Source organism: Somniosus microcephalus, chromosome 17 (genome assembly GCF_052327205.1).
Source record: "Somniosus microcephalus isolate GS21.2 chromosome 17, FLI_Smic_1.0, whole genome shotgun sequence".
NCBI lineage: Eukaryota > Metazoa > Chordata > Chondrichthyes > Squaliformes > Somniosidae > Somniosus > Somniosus microcephalus.
The window spans coordinates 88363823-88391297 of record NC_141003.1 but is presented as its reverse complement, the minus strand read 5'-3'; the positions used below and the strand labels follow the sequence as shown (position 1 = coordinate 88391297).

The window sequence follows — 27475 nt, the reverse complement described above, 5'->3', positions numbered from 1 at the left end:
GGCCTCCTCATGTTCCTATGTTCCTCAGACTAAGTGCAGTCTTTAGGTGAAGTGGGGCTGAAGGCGGGGGATGATTGGGTCAGGGCACGCAGATGTAATTCAGTCCCCATTGTAAAGATAGATATTCTGTCCTTATCTTTATATAATACTTTGAATTTAAATTATTAATTAAAGCTAAATAGCAAAATGTACAGCAATTTGGGAAGCAGTTGGTTGAAGCATGAGAGTTCGTCTGCAGGACAGGCTGCGGAGCTGGGAGATGCAAAACATAAGAACATAAGAAATAGGAGCAGGAGTCGGCCATTCAGCCCTTCGAGCCTGCTCCGCCATTCAATGAGATCATGGCTGATCTTCTGCCTCAACTCCATTCACCGGCCCTATCGCCATACCCCTTGATGCCCTTACTAGTCAGAAATCTATCGACTTCTGGTTTGAATATACCCAATGACTGAGCCTCCACAGCCAAAGATCTCCAAAGATTCACCACTCTCTGTGTGAAGAAATTTCTTCTCATCTCAGTCCTGAATGGCCTACCCTTTATCCTGAGGCTGTGGCCCCTGGTTCTAGACTCCCCAGCCAAGGGAAACATTCTCCCAGCATCCACCCTATCAAGCCCTGTAATAATTTTGTATGCTTCAATGAGATCCCCTCTCATTCTTCTGAATTCAAGAGAATACAGGCCTAGTTTACTCAATCTCTTCTCATACGACAGTCCCGCCATCCCAGGAATCAATCTCGTGAACCTTCGTTGCACTCCCTCTGTGGCAAGTATATCCTTCCTTAGGTAAGGAGATTCAAATTGTACACAGTACTCCAGGTGTGGTCTCACCAAGGCCCTATATAATTGGAGTAAGGCTTCTTTACTCCTGTACTCAAATCCTCTTGTAATGAAGGCCAGCATACCATTTGCCTTCCTAATGGCTTGCTGCTCCTGCACATTCACTTTCAGTGACTCGTGTACAAGGACACCCAGGTCCCTTTGAGCATCTGCAGTCCCTAATCTTTCACCATTTAGGAAATACTCTGCCTTTCTGTTTTTTCTACCAAAGTGGATAACTTCACATTTATCCACATTATATTCCAGCTGCCACGTTCTCGCCCACTCACTGAGCCTGTCGAGATCCTCTTGAAGCCTCTTCACATCCTCTTCACAACTGACACTGCCACCTAGCTTTGTATCATCAGCAAATTTGGAAATGTTACATTTAGTCCCCTCATCCAAATCATTGATATAGATTGTGACTAGCTGGGGCCCAAGCACCGATCCTTACAGTATCCCACTAACGCATTGCAGTGCCACCACTGGCAGAAGGCTATAATTACAGTGTGACAAATTTACTTCAGCAGTTTATATTACAAAGGTGGACATAGTATAATGGAAAACAGCTGTCGCAAAATTGTGGCAAAAACATGACAACGGGAAGTAAGATTTTGTGGCCAGAAAGTGCGTACAGACAGGATGGTCCCGAATTTCCTCAGGGGTCTCGCTCTAACTCCAGCGGGAGACAGGCAGAACCCACTGGAAAATGGCAGGAACCTGGTTGCACCAAGTCTCCACCACTTCCAGGACCTTCTAGCTTGCTTTATAAAGGAGCGGACTTTCACCTTTCCTTTACAAGGCAAATGCTGGGGCGGGGTGGCTCATTCAGGGCTCGGCATAGTACTGGGGGTTCAGTGTGCCCAGTGAGATGAAGCATACCAACCTTCAGGTGGGCAGAATTAAGCCTCCACAAGGAGCACTCCAGGCTTGGCAAGCTGCCTGGAGCTCCAAAGAATGGAATTTTTTTAAATTGTTGATTTGAGCCCTTTACACAATGGGCTGAAGGGGATGTGGCTGGAGTCTAGGGAGGGGTGGGGGTGTAAGGGCTGGGCAAGCCCCCTCCTGGGTCCTGAGTTGCCCAAAAATCAGGGTGAAAGCACGACAAAAATGTCAAAAAATTAGGTAAAACAAAATGGCTGACAGGAAAGGGCAACGCCTGCCATAGTGCCACCTACTGGTTGGAGGCATGAAACTACATCCTTGTGTCACAGCACCACAACTTAACCAGAGGCTGCAGTCACAGTATAACAGGCAAGTGTTGGCATTAACATGGACAGAGAATGCTGAAATAGGACTTTTGCGTTATATATGTTGACATAAAATTGTTACTCAAACATTATGACATGGGGATTATGATACTCGAGGGAACTATATAGCTACTGTACAGGTCATCCATCCACCATTAGTAAAATCAAAGAGTGTAGCAATCATTTTCATGGGGCAAATGAATACAGCTTGTGGACGTTAACTCTCGTAATAAATGCCAATTTGGACGATGTTATTTCCTGACTATGTATAAACAATACATCAAGGAACTCTATGGGGAATGGTAGCATAGTGGTAACGTTACTGGACGAGTAATCCAGAGGCCTGGACTATTGATCTGAGAGACATGAGTTCTAAATCTTCACCACAGCAGCTGGGGAATTTAAATTCAATTAAATAAATCTGTAATAAAAAGCTATTATCAGTAATGGTGACCGTGAAACTACTGGATTGTTGTACAAACCCATCTGGTTCACTAATGCCCTTTAGGGAAGGAAACATAGGAGCAGGAGTAGGCCATTCGGCCCATTGAGCCTGTTCTGCTATTTAATGAGATCATGGCTGATCATCCAAATTCAGTACCCTTTCTCCCCATATCCCCTTAGCCTTAAGAAATATATTTAACTCCTTCTTGAATATACTTAATGAATTGGCCTCAACTGTCTTCTGTGGTAAAGAATTCCACAGGTTCACCACTCTCTGGGTGAAGAAATTCCTCCTCATCTCAGTCCTAAATGGCTTACCCCTTATCTTTAGACTGTGATCCCTGGTTCTGGACTCCCCTGCCATCGGGAACATCCTTCCTGTGTCTAGTCCTGTTAGAATTTTATAAGTTTCAATGAGATCCCCTCTCATTCTTCTAACCTCTAGCGAATATAAGCCTAATCGACCCAATCTCTCTTCATATGTCATTCCTGCCATTCCAGGTATCAGTCTGGTGAATCTTCGCTGCACTCCCTCCATGGCAAGAACATCCTTCCTCAGATAAGGTGACCAAAACTGCACACAATACTCAAGGTGTGGTCTCACCAAGGCCTTGTACAACTGCAGCAGGACATCCTTGTTCCTATACTCGAATCCTCTCGCTACGAAGGCCAACGTACCATTTGTCTTGTTAACCACCTGCTGCACCTGCATGCTTACCTTCAGTGACTGGTGCACAAGGACACCCAGGTCTCGTTGCACTTCCCCTTTTCCCAATCTATTGCCGTTCAGATAATAATCTGCCTTCCTGTTTTTGACACCAAAGTGGATAACCTCGCATTTATCCACATTATACTGCATCTGCCATGCATCTGCCCAATCACCCAACCTGTCCGAATCGTACTGGAGTTTCTCTGCATCCTCCTCACAGCACACACGCCCACCCAGCTTTGGGTCGTCTGCAAACTTGGAGATATTACATCTAGTTCCCTCGTCTAGATCATTAATATATATTGTGAATAGCTGGGGTCCTAGCCATCCTTACCTGGTCTGGGCCTATATGTGACTCCTAACTGCCCCTCTGACATGGCCCAGCGAGACACTCAATTGTACCAAACTGGCTACGGCAAAATCAGCACTGTGGGAGTACATTCACCACAAGGACTGCAGCGGTTCAACAAAGCAGCTGAACAGTGAGAATCCCACCTTCTCAAGGGGCAACTAGGGATGGGCAATAAATACTGGCCTTGCCAGTGATGCTCACACCCCGTGAATAAATAAAGATTATCCAATGAATTAATCAGGAAGGGTTAATATAGTTCTCCTGATGTGTAAATTTACCCGCAGTGTGGTACCGAGCAAGGTCCCAGAATTCATCCTTGGTTTAGGGAGCATTATCTGACCATGGTCACGGCAGCAGCTGTAGATACAATAATGTAGGTAAAGAAACAGGAGACAAAGTAGATTCATTGAATCCTCCAGCTGTAATTCCAGGGACCTCTTCAGCAATGAGGAAATTCCATCTAGTAAATATTATGACTTTGAGGCCTTTGAGAGTAGATAATGTCATTTTCATTTCTTTGGCCGTATTCCATCAGATATTATGTTTTTAGGAGTGAATTAATTTGCATTCTAGTGGAGATTAACTGCCATGTCAGTAAACTGCAGTGCAGTACAGTTTCTGATCACCCCGCGGAATAGATAGAAATTAAATGCCTCAATACTGTAAAACTTCCAGAGCAAAAAAGGAAGAGCATCGTTACTAAAGACATGAGTGCAGGATTAGCAACAAGGGTGATGCTCAAAGTTGGTCTTCAGACTGTTTCTCTTGATTGAATTTGGAAATAATAAGGGGACCACAACAATATTGGATAGGCCACTAAAGATTGCGAAATAAACAGGAGGAAAGATCTGTAAACAATTCCGCGAGGTTTGCAGATGTACTCGGACAGCACTAACGGAGGACTTTGGAGCTCACCTGGAATAACACTAGCAATGGCTGTGAAAATAGGAAAACATTCCTAAAATGCGCGCAGGCCTGTTTACGAAGTCTCTGGCCCGGGATTTGCGGTCAGCGGCGAAGGAATGGCGCTTGTCATTTACTACGCTGACAGCTGCCTGCAGAGTTTTCGCGGGCTTTTGAGTGGAGACTTGCTGTCTTCGGGCATCTGATCCAGTGTGGCGCCCCCTACGGGGGATCTGTGGCGTCTGTGAGCAGGTCAAGCAACAGCAAGGCTCTTCAACCAATCAGATTGAAGAATCCTCACTGAGACACGCAGGGCTGGATTTTACTCAACGAGACGAGTTGGGGGCGGGACTGCTGCCATCCGGGTTCTAGTCCCGCCCCCAGCGATGTCTGATGGACTGACACTATTTTGCCCTGATTGGCCTTGTTAAGCTCGCCCTGCGGGCTTGCCAGTCAATTAAGAGAAAGCCGGTGTCAGATGACGTCAGTTGATGACGCTTCATCTGCCAGTTTTCTTAAAGGCATATGCATCACACTTGTTTGACAGATGAATTGTCAGTGTTTGACAGCATTGAGGTGCTGTCAAACACGGACAATCACTGTCCAAAGGTGAGCCCTTGCACCCAGGCTCTCCAATTACTCTCTCCTTAGGATAAAACAGATGGCAGCTGCAGCTGAGATTGCAGAAGCCATCTGTCACTTCTCCCGATGAGATGAAGCTACACAAACACTTCACAGCTTGTCACCTGCAGAAACCTCTAACCACATTAAACATTACTTTCATAACTTTTCCTTACCTCTGATACTCACCATTGTCACTTTGCAGCCTTCACACCAATTCTGCAGCTGTCATCCAAACACACCAACAGCACAACAGACCCACAGCACGCCTCACTTAACCTGGCGGGGTTCCCTGACGTCGGGAAGCCCGCAGCAGAAGGCTCAAAATGGAAAAAAGCCTCTTTTAACAGGCAGTTAAGTGGCTATAATCCTCTTCCCGCTGCTAGGAGTCAGGTCCCTGCGCAAATCGGGTACCCAATTCTTGGGAAGATTGGTTGGAGGCGGGTTGGGAGCGGGTTTGGGACCCACTCCCATTTTTTTTTTATTTCCCAGCAGTCCCGCCTCCAAACCCGACTCCTCAGGACTGGTAAAATCCAGCCCGCAGAGTCTAAACCAGGAAGTATAAAGCAGGAATTATAAATTAGACTTAAATCACGCATAGAAAGTGAAATAAAGATTGGGAAAGAAAGATGGGATTAAGAGAGCGTGATAAAGGAGACAGTAAATTTTTAAAAAAAATTATTTTAATTTTTTTAAAGCTCCAACACTAATTAAATTCTGAAGGAATGAGACTCCACACTTGTAAAATTACATTTTCTGGGCCAGAGAGGTTATTTGGCATTAATTATGACTGCTCACACCATTAAAAGTTCACTTACACCAGAATGCACCAGCTCTAACTTTTTCTGGCATGTTTAATGGGTAACTAGTGGGTAAGAACCCCAACTTCACGCCCTACATTGATTTCAATGCTGAATCTATCGGCGAGGTTCTGTTATAGTGCAGCTTGTGGCGGATCAGGGTAACTTGGACCGCAACTTCCTGATTTCCGCATTTAACTGCGCGTGTGCGTACTCCGGAAGTTGCTGTCCGATTTACTCCGCAATAACGGTGAGCGCTGTTAGCCTCGTTGTTATTCTCAATGCACGATCCAGGCCACTATGTTACACATCCAACCACGAAGGGTGTGGTACTGGACCTAGCTCCAGCTAACAAACTGAGACCTAAAGGTAGGACGACATTTAGAGGCCAGTGATCATAACGTAATTAGATTCATAGTCAGATTAGATTTTTAAAAGTTGAGTCAAAAGCAAACATGTTGGACTGAAAAAGAGCAAATTTTAGCGGGATAGACGAGGACCTAACCCAAAATAATTGGATGGAGAAGTTGGCCATTAAAGCAATGGAAAATATTTACAGGAGATAGGCAAACGTACCAACTAAAAATATCCTAATCAACACTAAAGTGTTTATGGTCAAGGTCATGGGTAAATAAGGGTAAATAAATAATGACCTCTGCAATCTTATAGCAGAAAATTAAAAAAAAAGTGGCAGATAATTAACTAGTGTTTCACCTGTGGATTTACAAAGGAGGGTGAAGAAATACTCACCATGTTGCTGGTCCATCAGCGGAATGGGATTTTCCTTTGAGAGTAGGCACATCAGAAGCTAACCATCATAATCTGCTGCACCAACTATCACCTGGGCTCTTAAACTATTTACTGTGCTGCCTTCGAAGCACTTTTACACACCTCAGCAGTGTTCTGCTCACTTTAGGCAGAGGAACAGTAAACTAGTGAAAGGCCCTCGATGCTCAGCTCCGTCCCTTCCCCCATGAACCGCTCAGCTGTACACTTCATTCTCCTGCATGGGAAACTGAAAACCATGTACAAACCAAGACAATAATTGAAATATAATTTTAATTTCAAACTACACAAGCAGATGATAATTTTTCAGACTTGAATTGTAATGTAAGGTAATTCATCTCATTGGCTGATTATACACAGAAGAGCAACTTCTAGATCTTCAAAATTTGGACACAGCCGCATCAGTGAACCAGCACCGGATAATTCAATGTTCTGTTTAATATTCCGCAGTTTCCTGCAGCCCAGTACTGTACTGTACTAAAATCCTCAATCATCACTTAGCGAGTTAAGCGGCTGCCAAGCAAAATAAGCATCGCTACCGCTGAAGACCTAAAGACATCTTTATGCTGGCTAAATTTCTGAAGCTAACAAAATCCTATTGAACAAACTCACCGACAAAATTTGGAAGGAGAAGGCATTGCTATTCCGAGTGGAACAGGCTCGAGGGGCTAAATGGCCTACCCCTGTTCCTATGTTTTCACAGAAGATTCATAGAAACATAGATTTAAAGTAATTGGTGGAAGGATTAGAGGGGAGCTGAGGAGAACTGCCTTCACCCAGAGGGTGGTGGGGGTCTGGAACTCACTGCCTGAAAGGGTGGTAGAGGCAGAAACCCTCGTCACATTTAAAAAGTACTTGGATATGCACTTGAAGCGTCATAACCCACAGGGCTACGGACCAAGTGCTGGAAAGTGTGATTAGGCTGGAGAGCTCTTTTTCGACCGGCGTAGACACGATGGGCCGAATGGCCTCCTTCTGTGCCATAATTTCTCTTGCTGATCTTCCAGAAATTTCTAAAGCTGAATGCTATTGAGAAAGAAAATTGAGAATCTGCACAGTTCAGAACCGAGAGAGCAATTCCTAACTTGCAGTAGTCTTGCAGCTTTTTTTTAAATAATGGCCAATTTGGGTTTTTGATGGCCAATCTTCTCCCCTCCTCTATTTAAGGTGCTCACTCTGCATTCACAGAACCATAAGCAATGCGGCATGCCCTCCAGCACCTCACCGACATTCTTCAGTGTGAGCCTAGACAGTGACTGCCGACAGCCTACTTGACCATGGCAGGAGTAAGAGGTCAATCAAATCCTAACACAATGAACAGACTAGATTAGTACAGGACCGGTAGCATAGTGGTTATGTTACTGAACTAGTAATCCAGAGGCCTGGACTAATGATCGGGGGGGGGGGGGGGGGGGGAGAGTGGAACATGAGTTCATAATCCCACCGCAGCAGCTGTGGAATTTCAAATCAGTTAATAAATTAATCTGGAATAAAAAGCTACCATCAGTAATGGTGACCATGAAATGACCGGATTGTTGCATAAAACCCATCTGGTTCACTAATGTCCTTCAGGGAAGGACATCTGCAGCCCTTACCCGGTCTGGCCTATATGTGACTCCAGACCCACAGCAATGTGGTTGACTCTTAACAGCCCTCTGAAATGCAGTAAGACACTCAGTTAAGGGCAATTAGGGATGGGCAATAAATGCCGGCCTTGCCAGCGACGCCCACATCCCTGTGAATGAATTTTTAAAAATAGATTAGTGAAGGGTTAAATTTGCAACAAATATTCACACATTCCAGATGGAGTCTGAATTCATGCTGCACAGACACTGGCTGCATTTGATGTTACTTGAAGCTGTGGAGGGGAATAAATTGGGAAGAAAAAATATTGGCGAGTCTTGAGCTTGCCTCTGAAGATGTAGTGAACGAGGCACATTACAGTCAAGTTATCTTAAATTTTATTAACAGCTGGGATAACTGGTATGAATGGGAGAAGAGACATGTCAGTAAGTGCAAACACTTCTTTCATCAGGCTCCATCAGGATTCTCATTAGAGGGGCATTGTAATCAAATCACCTGCCTGGCAGAGGCAGTATCTAACATGGCCGAGGACTGTTGCCGCACTGTTCTTTTTCCAAGTTATTTTTAAAGTGTGAGCACTGCAGTTTTCACACAGACGCTCAATCCAATAGCAGTAGAAAAAAGAAACAGCAAACGCTGGAGATACTCAGCGGGTCAGGCAGCCTGTGTGGAGAGAGAAACAGAGTCAAAGTTTCAGGTCGATGACCCTTCGTCAGAACAATTCTGAAGGTCATCGACCTGAAGCGTTAACTCTGCTTTTATGTCAGATTTCCAGCATCCGCAGTACTTTGCTTTCATTGTAGCAGCAGGGGAAAGGCAGTCTTCTTTGACAGTCCTTTGTCAGAAAATCCCCGTTTCCACCAAAAGGAAATGAATGCCTTTTCAATGGCTCCTGCGCCACAGAAACCCTGTGGGTCTTTACAGGAATAACCTGGGGTCACAAATCGTGAAATTGGTGATGTTTCATTTTTTAGTGTATATGAAAAATTGTTCAAATTAGGTGACTGTGTTTTTGTCACTTCAAAAAGTGATTGGTTGCCTTTGCTCTCGGAACACAAGCTCAATGATTGTTAACGTTAAACGGTGTGCCCTATGTTTTGCAGGAGTTAATGGGATTGGACTTTAGAAATTGGTCCCAGTCATTCAATTCAGAATCTGGAATTGGCTATATAAATGTTGTCATTGAGTAATGTCAGTGTCGCAGTGTTTGGGTCTTCATGCCAGATATGACGGACAGTAAAAGACCCTCATCAGTTTTCCTTTATCAAAGAAATAAGTGGAGTAAAGCAGGGGAGTAGTTTTGCAAGCACGCGCTGAATTTTGTTTCTGTTAACGTGCTTTGGTGCCAATATACATGTTGTTATAGTGTCAGCCGTGGCTCAGTGGGCAGCACTCTCGCCTCTGAGTCAGAAGGTTGTGGGTTCAAGTCCTACTCCAGAGACTTGAGCACAAAACTCTAGGCTGACTCTCCAGTGCAGTGCTGAGGGAGTGCTGCACTGTCGGAGGTGCTGTCTTTTGGATGAGACGTTAAACCGAGGCCCCGTTAGCTCTCTCAGGTGGACGTAAAAGATCCCATTGCACTATTTCGAAGAGCAGGGGAGTTCTCCCCGGTGCCCTGCCAATATTTATCCCTCAATCAACATCACTAAAACAGATTGGCCCAGAAATTCGGGTTGGAGGCTTCCCGCGGGTGCAAGCCCCCGACCTGCACTTACCTAGCGCACCGGCCGTTGAGCTGTGGGCCCGCTTGGGATTCCGATCCTGGGCCTCCTCCAACTGCCGGCGCACAGTGCTTGCGTATCCCAGGGGCGCAGTTAGTTCGAAGCGTCCCCACGTGGGCCATGGGAAGCCAATGGTAGCAGGGAATGCTTCATTCATAAGTTTGACAGGAAGAGCTATCAAACCTATAAATACTATAAGCCCCAAAACATCACTAAAACTTGTAAGGGGTTTTCGATCGACGAGGTCTCTCTCTCTCTCTCTCTCTAGAGGCCTCTCTCTCTTGCACAGTAAAACCTTGAGTGGTTCGACCCACTCACCCCTTAGGTTCTATACACTGGACTTTGAGGCAGGAACTGCAATGTAGAGAATACTCTATAGACCAAGTTTAATGAGACGAAATGAAATTTTATTGCATGGAGGAAAAATTAAATATAAGCCAATAAGGTACATGGGAGGGAAAAACAAATCATAATACAATACTAACCAACATATCTACAGGCATATTACGCTTTACAAGGTTCATCCTGAAATAGGGAAACACACGGAACATCGAGGGACAACAACTCATTGTTAAATTATACCCAAAATGCCCACCCCCTAAGCCTAGCTAGATTAGATTACGAGGGGCCAGAAACATGCTCACCAATCCCAGTTAGAAACATAGAGGTTTTGAAGTCTGCATTTTGGTCCTCTCAGGCGTCCTGTCTCCACGTGGTCAGTGGGCTGTAGGCGCAGCGGGCTGCTCAAGCTGATGGCTCCTTCTCTTCAGCAAGACGCGCTGACCATCATTTCGCCCGCAGCTCATTTTTCTCCGTGCTCCTACACACGACGCTGTGGGGCGTTTCGTCCTCTCTTCTCGTCAACGGCCCGGGGTTTTTGTCGATGATCTCCCGATGACTACCCCGGGTCTCGTCTTCTTCTTCTTCGAACCACCTTCTCCGATGTCAAGCCTTCCCAAGGCTAAGAAGCGCGCCGATAGCTATACCAGGTTCCCAATTATACTTCTCAAAGAGGCCCTTATCTCCCGCCAAATCAAGGTTAGTCTTTGTTTAACTTTTGGCGGGCTTGTAACACAGCGGGGTAGTCTTTGTTTTTAAAGTATCTTCGGGATGGCCGGTAACTGCCATCTCTGGTCTGGAACGACCCTGTATTGTCTTTAATGTCCCTCTTCGAACTTGAATCTGTTCCCCTTTGTCTGGGTAAACATTTAGATGGCCTTTATCAAAGGCCGATCTGCTCGGATCTGCATCCAATCTATATGTATGGGGCTCTGTCTGGTTTCGTTTTCCCTGAAACTGCCTTCCAGAACCTACCGTGGGCTGAATCCACAAAAGCTGTCTGGGGACTGCAGGAACCATTTTAAAGTGTCCCAAAAGCTGGTCACCGGGTCCGGCGGCCATTTTGTGTGTCCCTTTTTCTGGGCTTCTTTTAAAACAGTCTTTAAAATTAAGGCCTTTTCTGCCAATAGACCCTTATAGGACAATGTTCAATTTTGCGAATTCTACAAACTTCAAATAAATTTTTTTTTAAATCACATTTTTAAAATAACTATAAATTACATGAAATAACTATTTTAAACAATAATTAAAATTTATGAAAAAATTAATTACATTTTCTAACGGGGCTAAAAATAAACTTACCTTTCTTTAAAGTATTTAAAAATAATAAACCTGTGGAAAAAATGTTTTAATTTTAATTAATTCACCACTTACCTTGTTAAAAGCAGGCCTTGCGCCTGCTTTTTAAAAGTGTAACTCCTGGAGACTTCCCGGAGAAACCTGCAAAAAAAACGTAAGTTCGATGCGCACGCGCTGCCTCTCCGGCGCACGCGTTCCACCTCTGAACCCCTTCTTTCAGGGGAACGGAAGTGCCGGTTTCCCGCACATGCGCAGTGCATGCACGAAACCGGCACTTTCGTTGGGCCTACGGGTGAGTACCCTGTGCGTACTCACACATTGGGACCCGAATTTCTGGGCCAATATCTGGTCATTATCACATTGCTGTTTGTGGGAGCTTGCGTTTCCTACATTACAACAGTGACTACACTTCAAAAAAGTACTTCATTGGCTGTAATGGGCTTTGGGAAGTCTGGTGGTTGTGAAAGGCGCTATAGAAATGCAAATCTTACTGTATCACCTCTAAAAATCGAAATCATCTTTTGAAATCAATGGACAGAAATTCATCGGAATACACTTTATCGCTATCCACTGATGTCAGATGGGGTTTCCCATTGTCTGTGAGTACTCAATTAGCATAATTGGAAAACTAGCAGGTTTGAATAGGCAGCGTTACCAGCAAGACACATTCACCACTGCAGCTTAGCAATAAGCCAGCACCAGCAGTGAATTTAAAAATACCACTTGAGCCAGATAAAATCAATTAAAATAAAGTCTAACAATCTCCAATAATTATTAAGCCTTTGCAGCATTCTATAGACCTTGCCAAGAGATTATCTGTTTTTGATCACAAGGGCGGGGAGGTATTTCACTGACTTACCCGACTCCACAGCAGCCTGAGAGGAGGTAGTGACACTGTCAAACCTCACCCCGACAATCTGCCCAATGATCTCCTTTGATCCTGTCTGTGATTTTCTTGATGGCCTTTTGTAGTAAGTGGATGTGTCATTCTAATCTCTCTGTTGCATTTTCCTTTTAGACTTGCAACTCTTTAAGGTTGTTGGTCTTCTTGCCACAGTAATGATTTTAAGTAATGATTTCTTTTTCTAACAATGAAAGCGGTTGCCTTGTTATAGTCACCCGCAACAATTGAGTGACTTTGCTTCCTTCTCTTTCTCTGTCTTCAGCAAGTGTAAAAGAAATCTATCTCATTGAGTCTCTGTTTCTCAGATGCCTTTATTGCCACCAGTGTCATAGGACAAAGTATTTATACAGGTGAAGGGATTTATTTACAATAGTAATGTGGTAAATTTGTGTAATGTCAACCAGCATCTGATTGGATGGCTTAAGTTACTGATAATAATATAAATAATACCAGTGGAGTAAAGAAGTGGTTCACAATTGGCCTGATGGTAACTGTCTGGAGTTAATCTAACAAAACAGACTAAAGTATCATTACATTCAACAGTTTGGCAATACCCCGCAAAGACTCTCTCCATTAGGGAAATAGATGCATTGGATTTCATACTCAGTGGATGATAGTGAAATAGATACACCTGTACCCACAAGACTCACTGCAGAAAACAACAGATTGCAGTCAACAAATAAATTGCTGTTCGGCCCCGATTTTAACTCCAGGCGGATTCCCCGCTCAGGCCTGAGTTAAAATTACAGTCGGGTCTCAATGATGTCATCGGACCGCACCATGAAAGAAGGACCCTGTTGGCTCCGGGCGCCCGTCCTTGCTGCCTGCTCAGGGGAGCAGGTTAAAATTGCAGATGTTGCGATCATGGCAGATTTCGGACAGGCGAGAGCCCAGGACGATTTTAACTGCCCGCCCACCCGGTTTCTGCTGAGTAAGTAGGGTTAAAATCGGCACTAGAAGTTCCAGGTTAACACAGGGAATATGAAATAAAGAGATGCTTTTGAGCTTTACTGCCAATATGGCATGGCGCATATGATAAATGGACAAAAAATTGCAAATATTCCACTGGCCATTTTCAATTCTGTTTTTCTGAAAGGGGCAGGCTAGAAGTCTGATTTTCCAAATCACCCGATTTCAGAACATTTTGGGTTTCAGATCTTTGGGAGCTATTCTGTACTTGCACAACTGTCATATTACTCCTGATTGCATATTAATATTTTGGAAAGTATTTTTCAAAGAGTCACAGTAAACAGTTGCTATCATATGATTTTGTGTTCAATACAGTGAGGCCACAGCGCCACCTATTGTTACTGCAGTGACATTCTCTCCACTACAGCCTGAGCTTTGTTAGTTATACAAGCTTCCAACTTTCATCTCTCAAACACATGTATTCACTATTTATGAACATAGCTATAGAAAGCCTATTTTTCCTAACCTTGTTCCATTTAGGGAAAATACTGTATGATATTATGGACATAAAAGGGGAAAATCAGCACTTTGTTACCATTTATAAAGGGTCGGCCATTTAGGACTGAGATGAGGAGAAATTTCTTCACTCAGAGGGTGGTGAATCTTTGGAATTCTCTACCCCAGAGGGCTGTGGAGGCTCAGTCATTGAGTATATTCAAGGCTGAGATAGATAGATTTTTGAATATTAAGGGAATCAAGGGATATGGGGATAGTTCAGGAAAGTGGAGATCTCATTGAATGGCGGAGCAGACTCGAGGGGCCGAATGGCCTACTCCTGCTCCTATTTCTTATGTTCTTATTTGCTTACACATCTTTACCAGGGTAAAGGCCAACCAAAAGCAGGTGTCAATCGTAACAAATAGAAACAGAAAATGCTGGAAATACTCAGCAGGTTAGGCAGCACCTGTGGAGAGAGAAACAGAGTTAGGCCTAGAAATTGGGTTGGGGCGCCAAAGTGGCGCAAAAGTCGCCTGAGCGCAAGTTTTAGTGCAGCGATCGGAGTAATACCGATCACCAGAAATTCAGTTTCAGTGCCCCTCGAGGGACACGGGGCGAGGCTCGAGGCGCTCCGCGTCCCTCTTAGGGCGCTGAAACTGATTATCGCAGCGCAACGTGCCGCAGCGCCACACGCTGCGGTACTGCAGGCCTTCCTCCCACTGTTAATGGGGAGGGGCCTGCAACAGCGCGATCCCCGCTCGCGATTGCCGGCAAATGAGCCCGGCACCAAGGAGAAGTGCCGGGCTCTCGGGAAACAGCCGGCAATGCCGCGGGGGGGCGGTTAGGAGGCCGGGGACGGAGGTGCTCGCAGGCAGCCGCCGAAAAAGGCGGCCGCCCCGCACCTCCACCTTAACTTGCGCCGCTGCCAGCACAGTAAGGCCCCGTGAACCGGGCGCGGGTAGCGAGCGGCGCAACTGCGGCGTTCGCTACCAAATATCGCGAACGGGGCACGAATGGGGCGCTGCGCACACCGATGACATCATCGGTGGCGGCGCAGCGCAACAGGCTAGCGCCACCATTAGCGCCCCTCCTGAATATCGCGGGAGACGTAGCCAGTGGCGCTACAGCCACTGCCTGCCTCTTTAGGCGCTAACAGGTGGCGCTACTCACCCAGTTTCTCCCCCTTAATGTTTCAGGTCGATGACCTTTCATCAGAACTGGAAAAAGTTAGAGATGTAACAGGTTTTTAAGCAAGTGAGGGAGGGGAGGAAAGAACAAAAGGGAAGGTCAGTGATAGGGTGGAAGGCAGGTGAGATTAAATGACAAAAGTTATATTTGTACAAGGCAAAAGGAGATGGTAATGGGACAAGCAAAGAAACAAAAGATGGGTCTAGAAGAGGTGTAAATAGAGAATGGCAGAATCATCAACAGCTGCCGACTGAAAAAATGGGGGCAGAGGTTCTGGTCTGAAATTGTTGAACTCGATGTTGAGCCCAGAAGGCTGTAAAGTGCCTAATTGAAAGATGAGGGGCTGTTCCTCGAGCTTACGTCATCCAATCTGCGTTTGGTCTCCCCAATGTAGAGGAGACCGCAGCGTGAGCAGCGAATACAGTATACTAAACTGCAAGAAGTACAAGTAAATCGCTGTTTCACCTGGAAGGGGTGTTTGGGGCCCTGGACAGTGGGAAGGGAGGAGGTGAAAGGACAGGTGTTGCATCTCCTGCACTTGCACGGGAGGGTGCCAGGCGAAGGGGAAGGGCTGTTGGGGGTGATAGAGGAGTGGACCAGGGTGTCGCAGAGGGAGCAGTCCCTTCGGAATGCTGAAAGGGGAGGGGAGGGGAAGATGTGTTTAATGATGGGATCATGCTGGAGGTGGCGGAAACATCATTTTCTACCTTAAAGAAATGTGAATTCAAAGATCACCAGCCTCTTCTGTTTCAGGAATTGCTCACTCTGCCTTGAGCCGCTGATCGTGGACAGCTACTGCACCTCATTGAACTGTGTGTAAGTTATCCCAAGTCCGCCAGCATCCAAATCCAGCAAACCCGGCCTTGCTTCCCCACTGGCTCTCACTTCAACTTGTGCTGACTCTGCGGGCAGATCGCAGGAGTGCTGCAGAAGCCCAGGGAAGCTCAGGGGGGAGCAAATTAAAGGCGGAACTAGGGCGACCCTGCGCAAGAGAATTCTCCTGCAATTTTCTGAAAAATAGTAGGAGGCAAATTCGCACCTAGGAACAGGAGGAGGCCATTCAGCCCCTCGAGGAACATTGGAACAGTAGGAGGCAAATTTGCACCTAGGAACACAGGAACAGGAGGAGGTCATTCAGCCCCTCGAGCCTGTTCCGCCATTCAATGAGATCATGGCTGATCTGCGACCTAACCCCATCTACCCGCCTTTGGCCCATATCCCTTAATACCTTTGGTTAACAAAAATCTATCAATCTCTGATTTGAAATTCACAATTGATCGAGCATCAATTGCCGTTTGCGGAAGAGAGTTCCAAACTTCTACCACCCTTTGGGTGAATTGAATTCCTAATTTCACCAGTTCATTCCTGCTTCCAGCTGGGTATCAGAGTTGGGAGCGAGAAGAGATTTTGACATGAAAAGTCAGAAAAATCAGATGATGGATACATTGACTGTTTAAGAATGACATAGAATGAAACCTAGTTACCTAAGTACCAGCGAACTCAGGGTGGAATAAGGCCTTGTATCTGGTGTGGAGGGGATCGTATGAGTAAATCATTCCAAACATGGCCAGAAGGCAATTTGGACTTTGTTTCTTTTTGTACATATGTGCGTGTAGTTTCATCACTGTATAGTATTTTATGAATAAGTGCTGTCTATAGGATTATCACTTTGGTTGAAGACACTTTTAATGTCATCTTTCTCTTTTTTTTCAGCCCCATTCCGTCCTCCTGGTGATTTGGACAGCGAAGTCAAATTTGATGAAACTGGAGATGGTATTGGTCGTTACAACGTGTTTAACTTTCAGAAAATTGCGGGCAAATACACCTACATCAAGGTTGGCCAGTGGGCTAAGTATTTGTCTCTGAACACAGCCCTGATTCACTGGCCCAAGCATTACATTCCCACATCACAGTGCAGCGATCCATGTGCCAGGAATGAGATCAAGAACATGCAGCCTGGAGACGTCTGCTGCTGGATCTGTGTCCCGTGTGACCCCTATGCCTACCTGGAGGATGAGTTTACGTGCAAGGACTGTGGTCCAGGCAGATGGCCCAATGAGGAGCTCACAGGATGCTATGATCTACCAGAGGAGTACATCAGATGGGGAGATGCCTGGGCTGTCGGACCAATTACTATCTCCTGTGCTGGGATTGTCACTACACTGATGGTTGCCACTGTCTTTGTAAAGCACAACAACACGCCTCTTATCAAAGCTTCAGGACGTGAACTCTGCTACATTTTGCTGTTTGGGGTCTTCTTTTCCTACTGTATGACATTTTTCTTCATCGCAAAACCCTCGCCCGCTATATGCACCTTGCGCCGATTGGGACTTGGCACATCCTTCGCCGTGTGCTACTCCGCACTGCTTACCAAGACCAACCGTATTGCTAGGATATTTAATGGTGTGAAGGAAGGGACCCAGAGACCGAGGTTCATCAGCCCCAGTTCTCAAGTCTTCATCTGTCTGAGTCTCATCTCAGTTCAGATTATCATCGTGTCAGTGTGGCTCCTGCTGGAGGCCCCTGGTACTAGGAGGTACACTGTTCCTGAGAAAAGAGATACAGTCATTCTAAAATGTAATGTAAAAGACTCCAGCATGTTAATGTCTTTAACATATGATGTGCTGCTGGTGATCCTGTGTACTGTCTATGCCTTTAAGACAAGAAAATGTCCAGAAAACTTCAATGAAGCAAAATTTATTGGGTTCACCATGTACACAACATGTATCATCTGGCTTGCCTTTCTGCCGATATTTTATGTGACTTCCAGCGATTATAGGGTAAGTGATGAATTTTTTCTATGTTGTCATCAAGTTTTAAGATCCGAAAGTGTTGTAGCAGTGAGAATGGTATTTCCAGTCTCGGTATAAGTACTGGCAATATCGCAATAGATGTTTCAATAAAACAAAAGTGCTGGAAAAGCACAGCGGGGAGGTTGGCGTCTGAAGGAGAAAGGCTGGCCAATGTTTCAGGCCCCACCAAGATCTTTCTCTTTCAGACACTGACTGGCCTGCCATGCATTACCAGCATTTTCAGTTTTAATTTCAGATTTTTGGCATTTGCCGTTGGCTTTTTATCTCCAATAATAGATGCCAATTAGTCTCAAGCCCCAGTATTGCTCCTTCTGTAGACAGTATTGCTTTAGTCAGTCATCTTATTTACGAGTCCGGTCACATGCAACATGTTTTGTTCAACTCGCCTTTGCATACAAGGTTAATGTACACCTGGAACATTAAACTGAACATAGTGCAATCCATTGAAATAACTCACCAAGAGATGGCAACGCTGTCTTTACTGTCCTGCATCATTTAGCATGTCCAAAAAATATTAACCTTTGGCTTTTCCGTCTGTAGACCGTGGAGAATAGCTGATGGCACAGAGCGTTTCATTCCTGAAACTTTCCCTAATATCTTTTACAACACATCGTTTTATTTTCGTGTTTCCAAAATCTACTATTCCGTTCATGTATTTCCAGCAATTTTTCCTCACCGCCACCATAAGCTAAAGTCTGAAACCTTTGCAGCAGTTGAATTTCACCTCAGAACGGATAGAGTGGCTGTTCGGTCGTAGGCGCTCTAAGGTTGAGTTCTGTACCTTGGAAGCACTGAAGGGAAAAATCAACCTGAGTTCCCACCTCTGATGCTATCCTTTGCCCCAGCGGGAGAGTGCACATGTCTGGGTGTCGGCGTGGGGTGTGGGGTGGGGTGGGCTTAGCTGTGAAGAGCACAAATAGCCCGACACTGTGTAGGCTGACACATGAAGGATGGCCATTTGGATGAGGTACTCGGCGGGGGGGGGAGGTGATGGTGGGGGCTCCCAGTGCCTGTGGGACTGTACCCAAACAGGAGTCAGCAACATGAAGAGAGCAAGAGTGAAAATTGTTGGGAAAATTAAGAAAACACATTCTGAGCCTGAAATTCCCCAATTTTCTGGGGGCTGGGGGAGGGGGGTGGGGGTGGGGGGAAGTGGTGCGTTTCTGGCATAGCAGGCTGGGATTCAGGGTTAAATCAGATACGCCAGAATTACATCCGTTCTGAAGTAAACGCTAAATTTCAATGGAATTGGGAGCTGGCAGAAGCTGCGCCAACCCACAGTGGTGCCTGTGTGCAAATGACAAGATAAGGAGGGGGGGGGAAGTTGCTGTCCCGAAATTGCACCGTTTACAGCAGAATTGCACCTGACTCAATTTAAGTCTGTAGAAACGAGGGGTCAGTTACCTGTAAGGCTTGTCAAATCAGGAAGTGATTGAGTCGGAACAGTGGGGAGCAAAAGGTCAGATAAGGTTCAAGAGACTGATTGTCAGATTAAGATGATGGGGGTGGATAAAGGGAAATGGAGAGAGTAAAAAAAAGGTGAATTCAAGACACTGGAATAATCTTGTGGTATTTGTGAGAGGCAGAATTCATTCTGTCCGGAGCAAAGATCTACAAGCATTTCTAAAATTTTATAAAAACTTCTGATTTATTTTAAATAGACCCCAGAGTTTTGCAGAAAATGTATAATTTTGGTCCAGGCACATTCCTCTCTCTCACAAACTGTGACCAAATACACTTCCACAACAATACAGAAACTTGCCATAGAAACTTACCACAGCATCCTTTTGTACTTCCTGTTTTTAATGGGCTGAATTCCAGGGGAGGAAGATTCATTCAGCCAATCATTGTAGTGAGAGTTCGTTTTCTCATCTTAGACTCACACCAATATTTTCTGCTAAAATCATCAACAGATGGAATTCCAACCCCTCTCACCCAGTGATTTCCCAAAACTGAAATGCAAGGTTAGAGGAAAGCAGATTTGAAGCCGGAGCTTCTTTTGATCTGAGACATTTCAAACGCCATTTTTGTGATTACTCAAAAATATTGTCATGTTTCAGGATTTTTGGCCATTTATTTCCACAGAAAAGCAACGTGTATTCATACAAGTTTATAAAACACTGAGAAGAAAGGTCATTAAATGTTAATGAGTTAGGCATCGAAGTTGTTTCCCCAAAGACCAAAAACAGTTAAGTAATTGTTAGCTTGTCTTTGTGATCAATAAAAACCTCCCGCCCGTTGTGTTGGGAAGTCTCTTTGCTGAGCACTCTGAGACCAAAAGATTCACTGACAGTCGGGTTTTTAAAACAGAATGTAGATAGGGTAGGTCTTCAGCCAGACTCAGAAAAGAGAGGGTAGAGAGAGAGAAACTATTTCCGCTGGTTGGGGAGTCTAGGACTAGGGGGCAGAGTCTAAAAATTACAGCCAGACCTTTCAGGAGTGAAATTAGGAAACACTTCTACACACAAAGGGTGGTAGAAGTTTGGAACTCTCTTCCTCAAACGGCAATTGATGCTAAATCAATTGTTAATTGTAAATCTTAGCTTGATAGCTTTCTGTTAACCAAAGGTATTAAGGGATATGGGGCAAAGGCGAGTATATGGAGTTAGGTCGCAGATCAGCCATGATCTCACTGAATGGCGGAACAGGCTCGAGGGGCTGAATGGCCTCCTCCTGTTCCTGTGTTCCTAGAACGTTTGGATACAGGAGAATAGTTAGAAGTTATTTTATCAAGCAAGATGGCCAACTGATGTGGGGGAGTGTAGTGCATTCATTATTTGGTGTTATGCCATGAAGATAGGTTGTACTGATTGAGTTAAGTGAGTCTGAACAGAACTCTTGTGCTGTTTGTTCAGTGGGAAATGAAACAGTTTTATGCTTTGTTCCGGCCACTTCGCACTAATGTATAAACACTCAGCCGACTGCAAGAGTGGAGGGCACGTCCAGAAGACACAGTTTGTATGACAAGACAGACATATTGGCCCTGAGTTTCCAACCCCCACGGATGTGTACGAGGTGTCTACGCGCCCACAGGGGCCGCACAACTTCTGGGTTTAGGCATTCGAAGCGCAGGCGCTGAAACCCGGAACTTGCGATCTGTGAAGAATTCTTTTGACAGATCCTCCGCCTGCCCGGGCGATGGGCCTCTGCGGGTGGAGCGATGCGCTATCTGCACAACCTCCGCTCGCTGAGAGGCCGTGAAATTCTTACGCCTGGTAAAAGCAGAAGTAAGGCCTGCATTTACCAGCATAAGAGTTTAAAAAATAGAAAAGTAAGATTTTATCACTCACTTATAAATTAAAAACCCTGTCCAATAAGGTACGGTTATATTAAGCCCTGTTAAAACATATTTTTAAAAAATCAATAAATTACATTTTTGTGCCATTTTAATTAATTTTATATATGTAATGATTCTTCTTTATTTATTTCAGTGTGTTGGTGCATTTTTGCAGTCATCCCCATTCATATTTTTGACGGTTCTGCACGTACAGAACTGTCAAAAGTATGAATGGGGATTCCGTTCTTCCATTGGTTGGGCCAGCCCACGTGATCCCAGGGGCGCTTGTGAACCGCCTGCGCTCCCGGGATACGCAGGCCTCTGTGCAATTCGAAGAGGAGAGGCCCAGGAGCGGAAGCCTCGGTGTCTACAGAACCAGCAGGTAGGTTTGTAGGTCCGCCGGCAGGAAGCCTCCGATCGGAAATTCAGGGCCAACGTTACATCCCCTGGGCTCCGCTATTGTGTAAGTAGATATTAATCAGTCTGAGTCAACTTCAGAAGGTAATGGAGGTGAGGTCCTGTTCTGGGAGCGACTGATGCCGCTGAACTCAAGAAAGTATCTACTTTAGACCCGAATTTCCAGCAATTATCCGCTAATCTAAATAACAAGGTGTAAAGTAATTTGATTATTCTGCTCGATGCGCTACGATCTTGAATTTATCTCTGCTCGGTTCCTGGATGGTGATATTGGCATGTTGGAGCCAAGTACAGAAAGTGCGGAACAGCTTCTAATTACTGAGACACAAATACACAGTTTGTAGGAAAAAGATGTCTCATATTACATGAGCCCAGTAAATTGCTTGCTTTCTTTCCTGGTCCATGAACTCTAACTTTGTTTACTGAAACTGGTGACAGTCCCCAGCGCTGATAGTGGGCGCGTTCGAATGAAGGCGATTGGCCCACCAAACGTGACGGCCGGTATAACGTGACAGGGTGAATAAAATCACACTGTTCAAAAGTAACGCCCTCTAAAAGCCCGAAACAGAAAAGGTCGAACTGCTGCTGCTGCTTCCTCATCCTAATGTGTCTCCGATCCATGTAGTATTTATGACAGTGCAGATCACACGTTCTGAATCCCACTCAGCGGAAACACGTTAAGTACTGTAATAAAAATATAACTGCCCTGCCCTTGTCAATTTCAAAGTTCCTGAACCGCTGCGTTTGTGAATTTCCTTCAGAAATTAACACTTGGTAAGTGGGTGATTCAAATACATTAGGACAGTGCTGCAGGGCGAGTGGCAGTTGATGGAAGGTGACCCCAAATAGCTGCTTGAGCTGCTCGAAATAGCCAGCCCGCTTAATACAGTTTAAGCGGAGGCTTTGTAATTGATGCCTATGGTAAAGGATCAGAGGGACCTTGGTGTGCAGGTACATAGATCCCTGAAGGCAACAGGACAGGTAGATAAGGTGGTTAAAAAGGCATATGGGATACTTGCCTTCATTAGCCGAGGCATAGAATATAAGAGCAGGGAGGTTATGATGGAGCTGTACAAAAAGCTAGTTAGGCCACAGCTGGAATACTGTGTGCAGTTCTGGTCGCCACACTATAGGAAGGATGTGTTTGCATTGGAGAGGGTGCAGAGGAGATTCACCAGGATGTTACCTGGGCTGGAGCGTTTCAGCTATGAAGAAAGACTGGACAGGCTGGGGTTGTTTTCCTTAGAGCAGAGAAGGCTGAGGGGGGACCTGACTGAGGTGTACAAAATTATGAGGGGCATAGACAGGGTAGATAGAAAGGAACTTTTCCCCTTAGTAGAGTGGTCAATAACCAGGGGGCATAGTTTCAAGGTAAGGAGCAGAAGGTTTAGAGAGGATTTGAGGAAAAACTTTTTCACCCAGAGGGTGGTTGGAATCTGGAACTCACTGCCTGAAAGGGTGGTAGAGGCAGGAACCCTCACAACATTCAAGAAGCATTTAGATGAGCACTTGAAATACCATAGCATACAAGGCTACGGACCAAGTGCTGGAAAATGGGATTAGAATAGACAGTGCTTGAGGGCCGGCACGGACACGATGGGCCGAAGGGCCTCTTTCTGTGCTGTATAACTCTATGGCCTAGAAATTGAGTATAGCCCCGCTTGGGGCGTTAGAATTGGCGCAGCGCAAAGTTTATAGCCAGACGCAACTTATCGCCACCTGGCGCGATATTGGGTTGCATCGCCCCTAAAGATGATTGAGGCGCGAATTCAGGCGTTACACGGGACTCCTAAGGTGCTAAATTTCCGGCGCAACCCAATATCGGAGCGGACGGGCGCAGCGCAGGTGCTCTCAATTACCGATGACCACGAGACTTCCAGGCACCGGCCAGCTCTTAAAGGGGTGGGTCAGTCAGCTTCAGCATCCACACTCTGCGCCTTGCAGGCCTCAGAATCGGCGCAGGCCCTTCTCTGGCGCTAAAAACTTAGACCAGATGGAGAAGGTGAGACAGAGAGCAGAGCGCTTCACCAGTGAGGCTCTGGAGCAATTGGTGGCCGCAGTGGAGCGCCGGCGAGATGTTCTCTACCCAGACAATGGCAGGAGGCCGAATCATAAGGACTACTGACGAGCTTGGAGGGATGTATGCCAGAGGGTCAACTCCAGCAGCATGGTGACCAGGAGCCCTGTCCAATGCAGAAAGAAATTCAACGACCTCACTCGGGTCGTGAGGGTGGGTGTTGTTTCTGCAAACTTCTGCATCCCTTCATTTGCACCTGACTTTATGGCTACAGCGTGGGCTGTGCCCCATTGGCCATCAGCCAGCAAGCACCCATGGCCCTTTCTGGGCACACACATGCACATTTGACTCAAGGCATCATGTAAGGGCTCTTCCACCATGGGGGGCATGAGATGATCACTCAGGACATCAGGTAACATAACTTCCCCTCCTTTCCCCTGCAGTCCAAGCTGGCGAGGATTGGCAAAGACCAGCTTCGCACCGGTGGAGGACCTCCACAAGTGGTCACTCTCACGGATCTCGAGGAGAGAGTCCACCAGATTCTTGGAGGACGTCTGAGTGGTCCTGTAACCACTGCAGCTGCCGACCCCATTGTCGACAGCGATGCTAAGGTTCTCACCTTATACAACTGTCTCCTTCCACTTGTTCCCCCCGCCAGCATGCTTTCTCACTGTGGACCCATGTCATAGCCTTGCCGCAATCTGGCATCCATTGCTGCCAAGCTGTCCTTTTACTAAAGCCACTCTTCCACCTCCCTGCTTTCAGATGCTGCATCACCAGCTCGGGAGCCGGGCCCTCCAGCTGCCAGTGCCAGTGCCTCCGAAGGCTCAATGAGAAAATTACTGTCCAACAGAAGGTCAGCAACTCTCTCCAGCAACGATCAGAATGGCCAGCCCAAATGGCTGCAGCTTTTATACTAGTGCTGTCCCCTTTAAATAGCGCCCCCCAAGTCCGAGAAGGGCCTGGGAACACTCCATCCAACTGTCACTAATAGCGCCAGGTGGAAAGGTTGCGGGCGCCACCGAATATCCGGTCCGGGGCGCCAAAAAGGCGTTGTACACTGAAATGATGTCATGATCTGCCTGCGCCCGCGGGTGCGCGCAAAGAGTTAGCGCCGGCGCTAAAAGGATACTCAATATGGGAGGTGGCGCTATATTCACTACGCCCGCCTGAAAATTGGGTAACGCCCCAATTCTCGGGCTCTTTAGGCGCTAATCGCTGGCGCTACCAACCGAATTTCTAGGCCTATGACTCTATTTGCCCAATATAGGAGGCGGCCCGGGATAAGCGGAGAGAGTGTGAGTGGTGGGAACTGTACCTGAAGTGGGAACAGATGCATTCAGTGTGATAGCAGTAACACATGCATCAGTACATTTGTATGAAATTCCTTTGTCTGAATTTTTAACACAGGTGTTATCCCATTTGTTAAAATAGTGATCAGAGGAATCTCACAAGATTAACACGTTACCGAATAGAGGAAAAGCAAGAATCCGAGGACACTGGAGGCCAACTGTGTAACTCTGTTGGTACTCGTGCTGAATTCATGTAACCCAGCAAAAACCAGTAACTGGGACCTCCCGGGTCTTCACAGCTCAATACCGCGCCATTCAATGGATTCTAGGAAAGGGGGGTTACTGATTTACAGAAACTCAGAGCCCTTCTAGTTCATGTGTGTGTCCAGATAGCCCTGGTGTCTGAATTTGTGGGTGGCTCCTCTAGCACTGTGGTGATCAGAGTGATCTACTTCATCTTCCGTTTCAGTCGAAACTCCTTTCCATTATTTTCTGAGGACTGTTTGTTTCCACAGTGGATTATTATATGTACAAGGTTGAATCTTCCAAGAATGTTATGCATGGTACCAGACTCGGACATACAGATAGACTTTTCAATTGTCAATGTAAGGAGCAACACTGTGATGTGGTGACAATTTGTGTGTAACAGCACATTGCTATGAATGCACTTTGACAAGTGAAGCCAGAACTAACATGACCAGATGTGGCAAACTCACAGAGTCGGATCATGCTTGGATCAGGATTTCTATGTAACATTAGCAAATGAAAATGTTACCTGGTTAACTTCAAACCAATATTTGTTTAATCAGATGCATTGCATCAACATAAATTTGACTCCCTAGAATATAAGGGTAAAAATTACTATTGACAATATTATCATACAGAAGTTTCAACACAATTATGTGTTGGCCGTGGCTCAGTGGGCAGCACCCTCGCCTCTGAGTCAGAGGTTTTAGGTTCAACTCCCACTCCAAAGACTTGAGCACAAAAATCTAGGCTGACACTCCAGTGCTGAGGGAGTGCTGCACTGTCGGAGGTGCCGTCGTTCGGATGAGATGTTAAACCGAGGCCCTGTCTGCTCTCTCAGGTGGACGTAAAAGATCCCCTGGCACTATTTTGAAGAGGAGCAGGGGAGTTCTCCCCGGTGTCCTGGGCCAATATTTATCCCTCAATCAACATCACTAAATAACAAATGATCTGGTCATTATCGCATTGCTGTTTGTGGGAGCTTGCTGTGCACAAATTGGCTGCCGTATTTCCTACATTACAACAGTGACTACACTTCAGAAAGTGAAGCGCTTTGGGACGTCCGGTGGTCATGAAAGGCGCTAGAGAAATTCAAGTCTTTCTTTATTATTAAATTGCTGTCTCCACTATTTTAAGAGGCAATAACCCATTTATTTTAAACCGGTTAATGTTTCTGCTAAAATAGTGTAGCGAGGCATTTGATACAAACACTAAGTGTTCGAAAGATGAGATAACTAGCAGTAATTTCCACCCTGTTTTTTTTTTAGGAATAAATTTGATTTCAGAATAACTCTAACTGTGGTACTGTTGTACCGGATTCCCAATTAGGAAATATAACTGAATCCTGATTTGGAACAATCACTTTCACAAACTTTGGCCTATGGCTCAGTGTTTTCCTGCAGGCTTTAAGAACGTGTTCAACAGTTTAACAATTGCCCTTGTTCCGCAGGTTCAGACCACCACCATGTGTATCTCAGTCAGCCTGAGCGGCTTTGTGGTGCTGGGTTGTCTCTTTGCGCCCAAGGTCCACATTATTGTGTTTCAGCCACAGAAGAACGTGACCAGCCACAGACTCACCCTGAACAGGTTCAGTGTCAGCGGAACTGTCACCAGTCACTCGCACTGTAAGTAAAAAGGGGGTGAATTCTGGGGGTCTTTCCATTCGTCCCCATAACTTTGGCAGAAGAGCCACTGAAACCCTGAAAAATCCACATTAAACCCCCCCCCCCCCGAAACTTTAAACACCACTCCCCAATATCTTCAGTAATTTAAATACTTTTCAAAAGAAAGGTATTTTCTTGCTCTCTGTCTCAGGGTATATTTCCCGACCGTGTACGGTTCCCACACAAACACTTAAGATGCACGTACTAAATCTTTCTGTGCACTCTCTTAACAGGCATCAGCCCGTTTAATGGGAATAGTGGAGGGTCAGAAAGTACACAGCAAGTCGTGCAGCATTTCTGGCCAAGTCGACAAACGAGTGGAACATAGGAACAGGAGGAAGCCATTCAATCTGACAATGGCTGACCTTCACCTCAACTCCATTCTCCCACCTTTGCTCCACATCCTTCGATACCTTTACCCAACTAAAATCTAATCTATCTCTCTCAGTCTCGATAGTCCGAGCATCACCTGCCCTTTGGGGCAGAGAGTTCCAAATTCCTACCCTTTGTGTGAAAAGGGGTTTCCTGATTTCACTCCTGAAGGGCCTAACTATATTTTAAGATTATGTTTCCTTGTTCTTGATTCCCTCGCCAGGGGGAATTGTTTCACCGTATCTACCCTTTC

At 45.7% G+C, this 27475-nt stretch overlaps 1 protein-coding gene across 1 annotated transcript in view; it reads left to right on the top strand.

Moving 5' to 3' along the window:
- Window positions 1-27475, top strand: part of LOC147105918 (metabotropic glutamate receptor 3-like) — a 189926-nt gene that overhangs the window by 156284 nt on the left and 6167 nt on the right. The window contains exons 5-6 of the mRNA XM_086010837.1: window positions 16838-17904; window positions 26637-26811. Coding sequence (XP_085866963.1) covers window positions 16838-17904; window positions 26637-26811 — 1242 coding nt within the window. The remainder of the gene's footprint in view (window positions 1-16837; window positions 17905-26636; window positions 26812-27475) is intronic.